The 13,597-nt window shown below is 42.2% G+C and overlaps 1 protein-coding gene across 4 annotated transcripts in view; it reads left to right on the plus strand.

Annotated features, from left to right (window-relative positions):
- Window positions 1–13,597, plus strand: part of TBK1 (TANK binding kinase 1) — a 60,456-nt gene that overhangs the window by 27,174 nt on the left and 19,685 nt on the right. For all 4 annotated transcript variants that reach the window (XM_054025551.1, XM_054025542.1, XM_054025572.1 and 1 more), the window contains exons 8-12: window positions 5,457–5,636; window positions 8,698–8,894; window positions 9,547–9,605; window positions 11,599–11,690; window positions 12,259–12,360. In XM_054025551.1, the coding sequence (XP_053881526.1) occupies window positions 5,457–5,636; window positions 8,698–8,894; window positions 9,547–9,605; window positions 11,599–11,690; window positions 12,259–12,360 (630 nt within the window). The remainder of the gene's footprint in view (window positions 1–5,456; window positions 5,637–8,697; window positions 8,895–9,546; window positions 9,606–11,598; window positions 11,691–12,258; window positions 12,361–13,597) is intronic.

A 13,597-nucleotide genomic window follows, 5' to 3' on the forward strand; every position in this document is an offset into this window, starting at 1 on the left:
ACTTTAAATTATAGTGATATTACTTGTTACAGTAGAAGTTAAAAACAATTATAAAGTAAAAGTATGGTTTTTAAGTTGAAGGTGTCCCTCTCACATTCAGATGCAGTTTGAGACTACAGATTTCAAAGAGCTCCATATAACATTAACACAACCTGATTTTAGCTTTTGAGTGAAGTCTCTGCCTCACAGTTAGTCATTTCATAGTTGGGGGCAATAATTTTTCCCATAAACTGTTGTGAAGAAAATAGAGCTGTCTCCATTAGAACAAGTTGGGAAAGCTGTACATTATTTTTGAAAGTGGTGCAGAGAGACCATGTTTAGCCATCTATTAGAAAACTATTCAGCTATAGGTTTGTGGGGTGGGATTTTCAAAGTGATTTAAGAGCACAATTTCTGTTGACTTTAAATGGGATCTGTGCTACTAAGTCACTTAGGCTCTCTTGAAAATTGCAGGTTTGATTTGTGTACACATACCAGCATGTTGTTAATATTAATCTCTGCATTAGCCTGTAATGAAGAACAGGTACAAATGCAAGATACACCTCTATCCCGATATAACTTGACCTAATATAACGCGGGTTTGCATAGAACGTGGTAAAGCTCTGACACACTGCTCTGAGCAGCATGTTAAGGGTGTGGGCCGGGCTGGGGCCGAGGGGCAGGATAAGGGGCAGAGGGTCTCGGGGGCGGTCAGGGGCTTCCCCCCCCCCAGGGCCTGGGAGGCAGGAGCTGTGTGGGGGGCACTTTTGGGGGTCCCGCAGTCCCAGAGTGGCCCGGGGGATTAGCGGGGGGCCAGGAGCAGCCCGCTCCACTTCCCTTGCCCCGGCCCCAGCCGTGTTGCTCAGGGGAGGGGGCTTGGGGGAAGGAATCCCCCCCACACTCACTGGCAGCGGCAGAAGCGGAGCAGCCCAGCCCCAGGCCGCTCCACTCTGCCACCTCCCAGCTGCGGCGCTCCGCTTCCCGCCGCAGGTGAGTGCGGGACCTTTCCCCAACCCCAAACGACACGGCTGGGGCTGGGGCAAGGAAAGTGGAGCGGGCTGGGGCTGTGGCGCTTCGCTTCCCACCGCCAGTGAGTTCGGAGGGCGTCCTTTCCCCAACCTCCCCGCACTCACTTGCAGCGGGAAGCGGAGCGCTGCGGCCGGGAGGTGGCGGAGTGGAGTGGGTTGGGACCACGTGCTCCGCTTCCTGCCACCGGTGAGTGCGGAGGGCGTGCTTTCCCCAACCTCCCCGCACTCACCGGTGGCAGGAAGTGGAGCAGCTCGGCCCCAGCCCGCTCTACTCCACCAGCTCCCAGCCGCAGCACTCCGTTTCCCGCTGCAGGTGAATACGGGGGGGGGGCGTCCTTTCCCCAACTTCCCCGCACTCACTGGCGGCAGGAAGCGGAGCACTGCAGCTGGGAGGTGGCGGAGTGGAGCGGACTGGGGCCGTGTTGCTCTGCTTCCCGCTGCTGCCAGTGAGTGCCTGTCAGGGGCAGAGGGTGTGGATAGGGGTCGGAGCAGTCGGGGGACAGGGAGCAGGGGGGTTGGGTAGGGAGTGGGATCCTGGGGGTGATTTAGGGACGAGGGTCTCTGGAGGGGGGCGGTCAGGGAACAAGGAACGGGGGGAGCAAAGCAAGTTCAATATAACGCAGTCTCACCTATAACGCAGTGAGATTTTTTGTCTCCCGAGGACCGCGTTATATCGGGGTAGAGGTGTACTTAAGATGGCTGCTGCCCCACTTTAAAGTAATCACTTGAAATTTCCATAGAATCATAGAGTTGTGGGACTGGAAGAGACCTCGAGAGGTCTTCTAGTCTAGTCCCCTGCACTCATTGCAGGGCTAAGTATTATCTAGACCGTCCCTGAGAGGTGTATGCCTAACCTGCTCTTAAACATCTCCAATGAGGGAGATTCTACCACCTCCCTAGGCAATTTATTCCAGTGTTTAACCACTCTGACAGTTAGGAAGTTTTTCCTAATGTTCAACCTAAACCGCCCTTGCTGCAATTTAAGCCCATTGCTTCTTATCCGATCCTCAGAGTTGAAGAACAACAATTTTTCTACCTCCTCCTTGTAACAATCTTTTATGTACTTGAAAACTGTTATCATGTTTCTCAGTCTTCTCTTCTCCAGACTAAGCGAACCTAATTTTTTTAATCTTCCCTCATAGGTCGTGTTTTCTAGACCTTTAATAATTTTTGTTGCTCTTCTCTGGACTTTCTCCAGTTTGTCCATATCTTTCCTGAAACGTTGCACCCAGAACTGGACACAGTACTCCAGTTGAGGCCTAATCAGCGCAAACTAGAGCGGAAGAATCACTTTTCGTGTCTTGCTTACAATACTCCTGCTAATACATCCCAGAATGATGTTTGCTTTTTTTTACAAAAGCATTACACTGTTGACTCATATTTAGCTTGTGATCCACTAATACCCCCAGATCCCTTTCCACAGTACTCCTTCCTAGACAGTCCTTTTCCAGTTTGGTATGTGAGCAACTGATAGTTCCTTCCTAAGTGGAGTACTTTGCATTTGTCCTTATTAAATATAATCCTATTTACTTCAGACCATTTCTCCAGTTTGTCCAGATCATTTTGAATTTTAATCCTATCCTCCAAAGCACTTGCAACCCCTCCCAGCTTGGTATCGTCCGCAAACTTTATAAGTGTACTCTCTTTGCCATTATCTAAATCATTGATGAAGATATTGAACAGAACTGGACCCAGAACCAATCCCTGCAGGACCCCACTCATTATGCCCTTCCAGCATGACTGTGAACCACTGATAACTACTCTCTGGGAACGATTTTCCAACCGGTTATGCACCTACCTTATACTAGCTCCATCTAGGTTGGATTTCCCCATTTTGTTTATGAGAAGGTCATGCGAAAGAGTATCAAAAGCCTTACTAAGGTCAAGATATACCACATCTACCGCTTTTGTCCTATCCACAAGGCTTGTTACCCTGTCAGAGAAAGCTGTCAGGTTGGTTTGACACGATTTGTTCTTGACAAATCCATGCTGACTGTTATTTATCACCTTATTATCTTCTAGGTGTTTGCAAATTGATTGCTTAATTATTTGCTCTATTATCTTTCCGGGTACAGAAGTTAAGCTGACTGGTCTGTAATTCCCTGGGTTGTCCTTATTTCCCTTTTAATAGATTGAGCACTATATTTGCTCTTTTCCAGTCTTCTGGAATGTCTCCCGTCTTCCATGACTTTTCAAAGGTAATTGCTAATGGCTCAGATATCTCCTCAGTCAGCTCCTTGAGTATTCTAGGATGCATTTCATCAGGTCCTGGTGATTTGAAGACATCTAACTTGTCTAAGTAATTTTTGACTTGTTCTTTCCCTATTTTAGACTTCGATACTACCTACCTCATTTTCACTGGCATTCACTATGTTAGACATCCAATCGCCACCAACCTTCTTGGTGAAAACCAAAACAAAGAAGTCATTAAACACCTCTGCCATTCCCACATTTTCTGTTGTTGTCTTTCCCCCCTCATTGAGTAACGGACCTACTCTGTCATTGGTCTTCCTCTTGCTTCTAATGTATTTGTAGAATGTTTTCTTGTTTCCTTTTATGTCCCTAGCTAGTTTGATCTCGGTTTGTGCTTTGGCTTTTCTAATTTTGTCCCTACATACTTGTGTAATTTGTTTATATTCATCCTTTGTAAATTGACCGAGTTTCCACTTTTTGTAGCCCATGAAAGCTTCTGCTCAAATAAATTTGTTAGTCTCTAAGGTGCCACAAGTACTTCTGTTCTTTTTGCCGATACAGACTAACATGGCTGCTACTCTGAAACCTGTCGCTTTTTGTAGGACTCTTTTTTGAGTTTTAGATCATTGAAAATCTCCTGGTTAATCCAGGGTGGTCTTTTGCCATACTTCCTATCTTTCCTATGCAATGGGATAGTTTGCTCTTTGGCCTTAATAATGTCTCTCTGAAAAACTGCCAACTGTCTTCAATTGTTTTTCCCCTTAGACTTGCTTCCCATGGAATTTTACCTACCAACTCCCTGAGTTTGCTAAAGTCTGCCTTCTTGAAATCCATTGTCTTTATTGTGCTGTTCTCCCTCCTACCATTCCATAGAATCATGAACTCTACCATTTCATGATCACTTTCATCCAAGTTGCCTTCCACTTTCAAATTCTCAACCAGTTCTTCCCTATTTGTCAAAATCAAATCTAGAACAGCCTCCCCTCAGTAGCTTTCTCCACCTTCCAAAATAAAAAATTGTCTTCAATACATTCCAAGAACTTGTTGGATAATCTGTGTCCTGCTGTCTTATTTTTCCAACAGATGTTTGGTTAGTTGAAGTCTCCCATCACCACCAAGTCCTGTGTTTTGGATGATTTTGTTAGTTGTTTAAAAAAAACCTCATCCACCTTTTCTTCCTGGTTTCGTGGTCTGTAGTAGACTCCTACCATGATATCACCCTTGTTTTTTTTTTACCCTTTTTATCCTTACCCAGACCAACCTAAACTACCCTTGCTGCAATTTAAGCCCATTTTTTCTTTTCCTATCCTCAGAGGTTAAGGAGAATATTTTTTCTCCCTCCTCCTTGTAACAACCTTTTATGTATTTGAAAACTGTTATCATGTCCCCCCTCTGTCTTCTCTTCTCCAGACTAAACAAACCCAGTTTTTTCAATCGTCCCTCATAGGGTAATGTTTTCTAGACCTTTAATCATTTTTGTTGCTCTTCACTGGACTTTCTCCAATTTAGAATCATAGAAAATTAGAGCTGGAAGAGACCTCAGGAGGTCATCTAGTCCAATCCCCTGCTCAAAGTAAGAGCAACCCCAACTAAATCGTATCACAATTTGTCCACATCTTTCCTGAAATGTGGCCTCCACAACTGGACACAATACTCCAGTTGAAGCCTAATCAGCACGAAGTAGAGCAAAAGAATTACTACTTGTGTCTTGCTTACAACACTCCTGCTAATACGTCCCAAAATAATGTTTGCTTTTTTTGCAACAGTGCTACACTGCTGACTCATTTAGATTGTAATCCACTCTGACCCCCAGATCCCTTTCCACAGTACTCCTTCCGAGGCAGTCATTTCCCATTTTGTATGTGTTCAACTGATTCTTCCTTCCTAAGTGGAGTACTTTGCATTTGTCCTTATTGAATTCATTCTGTTTACTTACGACCATTTCTTTGAGTGCTTCTTGCCCCTATCCCTGCCTTCATGATGAAATTAGGATTCAATATTTGCCAAATTACAAAGGTAAAATATTTGGTACTCAAATTTCAAAAAAGTGATTATGGTATGTAATGTCCCTATTCAGGAAAAACACTGGGCAATGTTGTTGAACAGAAACTGTCAAACAGTAAAGGAAAGGAAGTTTGTAGAATTTCTCAAAGCACAAAAATGTCCTACTTGTGATCTGTCCAATAGGGAGATCTTATATAATGTCAGAATGAGAAACATTCCAACTTGTGGTGTCTCTTTTTTGTGTATCCACAGGGGCCTGCAAGTACTGCTCACGCCTGTTCTTGCAAATATTCTTGAAGCAGATCAGGAAAAATGCTGGGGATTTGACCAGTTTTTTGCAGAGACCAATGACATGCTCCACCGAAGAATAATTCATGTCTTTTCACTACAGCAAATGACCTTACACAAAGTTTATATTCACAGCTATAATACGTAAGCATTCTTTCCATATTTTCACTACTTCTGTTTTATCCAGGCAAATAATGCTGTGACTTCAGATCACATCAGTATGACAGATTCAGTAGCCATTCCTTGACAGTTATCTGGTTGGGGGCAAGAGAAATGTATGATGATGTGGTGTGCTGCAAGCTTGTACGGCCCTCCTATGTCAAGCACTGTGTGTGTGTGTGTGTACGTTATCTTTTTGTTCTGGCCTCTTATTGGTTTGTCCCTTTCTTTTTCTCTGTGATTCACCCTTTGGCAACAGAGCCCAAGTACTATGTTCTCAAAGAAATTGTGACAGGGCAAGGTCCCACTCCTGTCTTCTGCTGTGTCTACACAGACTACTTGGAGACTTTCAATTGTTGTTCCCACCATGTAGTTTATTTACATTGTTTCCCCACCACCTTTAGAGATCTATACGCCACATTTATAGCATCATATTACACATACATCACCCCTCTACTCAGTACTGGGTTTACCATGGCGCCAGGCCCAGGCTCCAAAGGGGCCCCAGCCCAACCCACTCTGCTTGGGCTGCAGTAAGGCCCCACCAGCTCTTCTCCCCCCACCGCTGTCTCCTGCGGGGGCAGAAGCTTGGTCCTGCTGGCTCCTGGGGTTTCTGCTGCAGGGTAGGTTCCGGCCGCACCCACTAGCACCCAAGCTCCCCCCTCCCTCACCTCTCCCGTGAGTGTGCCGCGTTCCCACCCCACCCCCATCCCCTCCCAGCGCTTCCCCTGCCACCGAACAGCTGTTTGCTGGTGCTCTGGAAGGGAGGGGGAGGAGCGGAGCCGCAGCATTCTCGGGGGAGGAGGTGGCGAAGAGGTAGGGGCGGGGCCTTGGGGAAGGGGGTGGAATCGGGGCAGGGTGGAGCAAAGGCGGGGCCCCTGCACTCCCCTACACATACACCCCCCCCAGCCCCCTGCCATGAGCTGCTCAGGACATGGGGCTGGGAGCACCCCCACGACCCGAGCCCACACCTCCACACACCCTGCCCTGACTCCTGCACCCCCCACACCCTGTGTAACGATGTGGTTCTGGCGGGACCCAACTGAGAGTGCCAATTCAGGACAAATCTCTTAAAACAGGGTAGTTACAGCCCTAGGCTTGGGTTTTTCCAACTTTAAGGCAAACCAAACCAGCCAGACAAAGAGGACTTTGGTCTCACTCCACTGGCTAACCACAAGTCACACAAGCAATTCCCTTAGACACTCCAGTTTCCCAGTATCACCACCAGTGCCACTCGCTATGGGGACAAATGGGTATGAAAACCAATACCCCATTAAAAGAAAAAAGGTTCTCCTGATCCAAAGGATCAAGCCCCAGACCCAGGTCAATATACAAATCAGATCTTACCCACAAATCACGCTGTTGCCAATCCTTCAGAATCTAAAATCTAAAGGTTTATTCAGAAAAGGAAAAAAGATATAGATGAGAGCTAGAATTGGTTAAATGGAATCAATTACATACAGTAATGGCAAAGTTCTTGGTTCAGGCTTGTAGCAGTGATGAAATAAACTGCAGGTTCAAAATCAAGTCTCTGGAGTACATCCCCAGCTGGGATGGGTCCTCAGTCCTTTGTTCAGAGCTTCAGTTTGCAGCCAAGTCCCTCCAGAGGTAAGAAGCAGGATTGAAGACAAGATGGAGGAGAGGCATCAGCCTTTTGTAGTCTTTTCCAGATGTAAGAACACCTCTTTGTCCTTACTGTGGAAAATTACAGCAAAGTGGAGTTTAGAGTCACATGGGCCAGTTCCTGCATACTTTGCTGACTTGCAAGGCGTATTTGCCTTCTCTCAATGGGTCAGTTGTATAGCTGATGATCCTTAATGGGCCATCAAGCAGGCTAGGCAGAGCTCACACCAACTTGTCTGGGATGTCTCCCAAGAGCATAGCATAAGTTTGAAATACAGACCGTATAGAGCCAATATTCATAACTTCAACTACAAAATTGATACACACATATAGACAGCATAATCATAACCAGCAAACCATAACCTTGTCTTAGACACTTCATTTGACCCCCTTTATACAAGATTTGGTGCCACTACAGGACTTTGGTTGCAACCATTTTCAGTATGGTCCCAGATTATATCAATAACGTCACACCCTGACTCCTGCACTCCCCCATATCCCCACCCCCACCCTGAGCACCAAACAGGAGCTCCTGCAAACCCCCCCCCCCCCCCCCATTCCCACCTGCACCCCTTACACCAAACAGGAGCTGCCCCAGGTAAGCGCTCCACGCCCCAACCTCCTGCCCCAACCCTGAGCCCCCTCCCTCACCCTAACTCCTGGCCAGACCCTGCACCCCAACCCCCAGCCCGCTCCTGCACCCTAACTCCCTCCCAGACCCTGCACCCCCAGCCCTGAGCCCCCTCCCGCATCCTAAGTCCTGGCCAGACCCCACATCCCAACGTCTTTTACATTTTTTTAATAAAGTGCTCTTATCCAAAGTGCTTTACAATAGTTAGCTAACAGTACAAACAGTATTTGGAAAGATCATTAAGAGGTCCGCCACGATCCCCAGCATTTAAGGTGCTGAGTTTGATATATAAAAGCCCTAAATGTTCTGTGACTTTGCTTCTTGAGACACTGCCTCTCTCCGTGTGCCATACTGCCACACTTGCGATCAGTAGAGCTGACTCCCTGTCAATTTAAGAGAGGGGCTGAAAGTAGAGTGTTTTCTGTGAGAGGATCCAAGCTCTGGGTTAGGCTTCCCTCACTGGGTCCAAAGTCACCCTATTCTGTTGCCCTTCAAAACATATCTATTTATGCAGGCTGTTGCAGAGATGGGCCTTTGAGAGAAATCCGATGTGTGGAAAGGAGTTTGGTGTTCTGCAGGCAATTTAATTTTATTTTTGTAATTTATGCAGGACTTCCCAGTGCCTTAGCTAGGCTGCGCACTGTTTATTATATGTATAAATCTAATAATTTATATAGGAACAAAACCAATATAAAAGGTATGTTTAAAAAAAAATTTATGAATTGTTTGCATCCTGTTACATTTTAGTGACTTTGATCTGGTTGTTTCCTAAGTGTAATGTTTTTCTTACAGAGCTGCCATATTTCATGAATTGGTCTACAAACAGACAAAAATAACTTCTCAGAACCAAGAACTGATATACGAAGGCCGCCGTTTAGTACTAGAGCCTGGAAGATTGGCACAACATTTTCCCAAAACCACTGAAGAAAATCCTATAATTATAGTAAGCAGAGAGGCTGTGAACATCGTAGGATTAATCTATGAAGAAAGTATGTTAAAGTCTTTTCTGCCTGTTCTTAAATAAACAAGATTAGGCTGCTTATAAATGTTCTTTGAAAATAGGTTTGATTACTGAATATTTCTGGCCTCTGATAAATATATTAAAAACTTGGATCAAGAGTTTGTCCATATTTAGGCACCTAAACAGGCCGGATTTTTCTAAGTGTGGAGTGTCCATCACTTCTCATTGACATCAAAAGATGCTGTTGGGTGCTCAGTACTCAAAAAAATCAGGCCACTTATTTTGATGCTTAAATATGGATTTAAAATCTAATTTTAGATAATTATTTTAAAAGTCCTGGCCCCTAAGCACTAATATAGGTAGGATTTAGTAATGTGCATAGAATTCTAAAATCCTTTTGTGAGCCACAATATTTAAATAAGTTGAAAGGAATTTTATAAAATAGCACTCCTAACTAATCTTATTCTAATTTCCAGTAATATCTGGAAATTCAAGTGTTCTTGAACTCTGATTAGTCTTTCTAGTCTGTTAACAGAAGCAGTTCATATTAAATTTGATGTTTCACTGAACACACAAAAGAAATGTTTCTAAACCAAAATGTATATTGTGTATTCACTAATGTATTACAGATTTATTACATATGAAATGTAAAATAAAAGTCCATCTCTTTTATGTTTCAGTTTCACTTCCTAAAGTACATCAGCGGTATGACTTGGACAGTGATGCCAGTATGGCTAAAGTGAGTATTTATTTAACTAGAACTAGAATTAAATTGCTATCTCAAATAAACTAAAGCTACCTAATGTTGAATTGAATAATACCAGCCATCTTGTTGGTCTTTTTTAATGGGTTTTTTGTGTGTGTGTGTGTGTGTGTGTGTGTGTGTGTGCGTGTGTGTGTGTGTGAGAGAGGATATCAAATGACATATATATTCACTCTTTCTCTCAATTAGTACCTTAGGTTTAGATTAAACTATCAGTTTTAAGTGGCAAATTGTTGTAAAATGCTTTGAAGGCAAAAAGCATTATATAAGTGCTGTGCATTATTATTCCTCATCTGCATTTTCCTGGTTTGTGATTTTCCTGAGGGGAAAGTCAGTGCTGAAGAAATTAAGGACCAAATCCCAAAATCATTGCTCAAGCAAAACTTGCATTGAAATCAATGGGAGTTTTTCCTGAGAAAGGGCTGAATTAAGATTTATTATACTACAGTGGGTTTCAACCTTTTTTCATTTGTCAACTCCTAAATATTTCAAATGGAGTTGTGGACCCTTTTGAAAATCATAAACCATCTGCGGACCCCCAAAGGTCTTCAGACCACAGGTTGAAAACCAGTTTATAGTAGGTTTATATGTCTAATGGATTTATACAAGTTGAGTTCATTTACAGTGAAAGAAAATGTTTTCCTAACCACCCCCCCTTCAGAAGAAACATTTGCTATAATATACAATACTGTACAGTGCATAGTTAATGGTAGGTGAATATTTATTTAAAGGGTAAAAAAATCAATTAACTGGTGGTCTTTCGTGGTCTGTTATCCTAGACAAAATAAAAATATTTGAAAGTCAAGGTTATTGCAGAAAATCATCTAGCCTTATAAAAAAAGATTTTTTTAAAAATACCCTACAGGTTAGACAACTTTCTGATAAATAAGTTTTTAATCTGAAAAGTTCTGATTTTTATTTAAACAATAAGTATTAAAAAAATTAACTTAATAAATATTTGTGTATAAAATTTCATATTGAGTTATGTGCATAGGAGACCTTCTAAGGTTAGAAGAGAAGCAGATCTGAGATTGTCTTCCCCTGTGATGCTAAGCAGGAGAGAAATAAGAAGTTCCTTTCCCGAACTCTGCAGCAGAGTCTCAGGGACTCTGCAAAAGAGTGAAATCTCTGATGTTTCTTTCCTACAGGGTTTCTGAATCTCCCCTGCCTGACAGAACTCCATAGGAGAAAAGTAGTAGAGAGTCCACTTTCAGGCCTTATTCTGTAGCTGTAGTGTCAATCTACTGTTGACTTCACTGAGTCACTTATATGGTAGCTGCAAAATTTGTGCCCCTGTGAAGAACTCTGTTCATGTGCATCTCCCAAAGTGTGCAAAAGTGATAAGTATTTCTCCCTATAGGCCTCCTAAAGTCTTTCAAAGTACTGATATTTGAAATTGTACTCATCATAGTCCATGGCATAAGTGGTAAGCTATGAGTAATAATATCAATAACTTTTAATTAAAATAAAAGTTAAACTAGCTTCTGCTTGAGATTTTGTTTAGATGTACATTTACCTAAAATTCCAAGTGTTAAAACAAAGTTTATAAGCAGAATTGGGTGGATGCCAAAAAATGGGACCGCAGCCCTACAATTTTGAAAATGTATTATTTTAAAAAAAAATTCTTTACATTCCTATACACTACTGAACACATTTACTTGTAACTTTCCAGAAAATTAAATCTGAACATCAAGAGTATGTGGTATAACTTTGATTATGACAGACTTATTTTCATCCCTAACAAAGACCGTGAAATTTCAGTGTAATGGAAAACTCATCTTTGCTTTAACTATTCCCCCCCGTACACACTAATTTATGGGCAAAGTTACCCCATTTTTTTGTTACCATCTTCATGTTCTAATTTCTTCTAATATTAATCAATGTTGCTTTCTTGTGATCCATTGACTTGAAACAAACTACAGTATTGTGAGCACTGAATTAGTACTGATATTGTTTATTTCTCTGTCAGGCAGTAACAGGTGTTGTATGCTATGCCTGTAGAGTTGCCAATGCTTTGCTGCTTTACCAGGAATTAATGCGAAAAGGAATACGATGGTTAATGTAAGTGATTGATTGATTGAATTTTGCTGGGCATGGTTTCTTTACCAAGACTTGTTCTGGTCGTTCACACATTGCATAATTTTGTGGGCTTCCAATGACTTCTGAAGCTTTCTTCCTTCCCCTCGACCATGAGTATGAGTAGACTTTCACAGTCTCTCAAATGTTTCCTCCTCCCTCATCAGGGGAAACTCTGAAGACCCACTTTCTGAACACTAGATCCTAGGTATCCATGTTATTTAGTTTAGTCTGCTCCTACAGAAGTTTGGATAATTCTAATTTAAGTATAGTATCGGACCATATGATCCAGCAAGGACAAATAATGAATTTCAAAATTTTAAATAATGATTTTGGTAGTTCATGTTGTTAATAGGATTGTGAAAGATCTCTCTAGCTACTAAACTATTACTGAAGTAATGTCTGCCAGAACATTGGAATAAAATTTTATGACAGTATGTAAAATCTTAGAGATATTACTCTCCATTACCAGCAATGATTACTGTAGGCAAAGATATGTGATAAGAAGGAAGTGAAAACTTTTTTTTTGATAGACTGGTGCTATTCTTTCCAGTGAAATAATCAAGGAAGACTACAATGAAACAGTGCACAAAAAGACAGAGGTTATCATCAAGCTGGATTTCTGCAACAGGAACATAGAGATAGCTGGGAAAATGTGAGTAGAAACACTGTATTGTTCTTTGGAAGTAAATACATTGCACTGCCAGTGGAAACTGGCTGACTTCGTAGTTTTTTCTTCTTAGTGACAGCTGTATTTAAAGATAACTTTATTTACCATGTATCTGCACGCAAAAAAGGTTATTACTTTTTAATTACAATTGTTTCACCGATGGCAGTAGCCTAGCACCAAGTGAGGTCAGGAGTGGTCTTGGACCTCACTGAATGCTGCTCCTTAATTTAGTGGAAAGAAGAGTAACTACTGAGTAGTGCGTATTACTCTTCTCTCCTTCCCCCCTCCCTGCCTGAGTTCTCTTGATGGCTTAGGGAGCTACAGTAAAGGGTAGGACAAATAATGTAGGAGTTCAGTCATATGGTTCTGGCTAAAGCCATAAGCTTGCCCTGCATATGATTTTAAAGATGAATAAAAGTGTAATGAAAGCAGGTTGTTAAAGACCTGGGCTCCCTGCTGCAGAGAGTGGATTTTAACATTGTAATACATGATTGCCTTTAATATTTCTATAAATATGACACACACAAAAAACTACATTAAAAGAACATTATTAAGGTTGCAAAGTCAAGCATTCACAATTTAGGAAATGCCAGAGTTAAGATTGCCTGTGCCTGCACACTTGAGGTTGCATGCCTTTACCATGACACCATCTTTCTCTTCCTGCAATCTTCTGTCTCGTTCACTACACACCCTTCAAAGTCTGCTGCAGAAGAAGCTGGGATACTACAAACAATAGTCTCTTTCACTATACAACCCTGATTCATCCCTAGAACAGGTTTGTCCTGTACACTGAAGGAGGCAGGGGTCCTATGAAAATTATAGTATGTGTTAATAATTTGTATAGTCGATTGTCTGACCACACTTTGGTTTGTTATTTCGTTACGAAATATATTCAAGAGACCAAATAACCAATTCAGTTGAGTTTATTAATATAGTACAGAAAAAGGGTTCTGCACAATACAATCTCCTGAGAGCAGTCCTGTGCAGCAGTATTACGTTCACCTTACGCAGAAGGTGTGCTCCTTTAAATTAGGTCCCTAAAGCCATCTTTTTATACCCTACCTCTTTACCAGTAAAAGGTATATGCATCACCTGAAACTGGATTCAATTAATCAGCTTTTTACCTTGTTTATTTCTGGTACTGTGGTGTACCCCTTTATCTATTGTTCCGAACCCATGCATTCCAGGTCATGATGCACCCTTAGTGTTGTTCTGAGCACAG

Source organism: Malaclemys terrapin, chromosome 1 (genome assembly GCF_027887155.1).
Source record: "Malaclemys terrapin pileata isolate rMalTer1 chromosome 1, rMalTer1.hap1, whole genome shotgun sequence".
NCBI lineage: Eukaryota > Metazoa > Chordata > Testudines > Emydidae > Malaclemys > Malaclemys terrapin.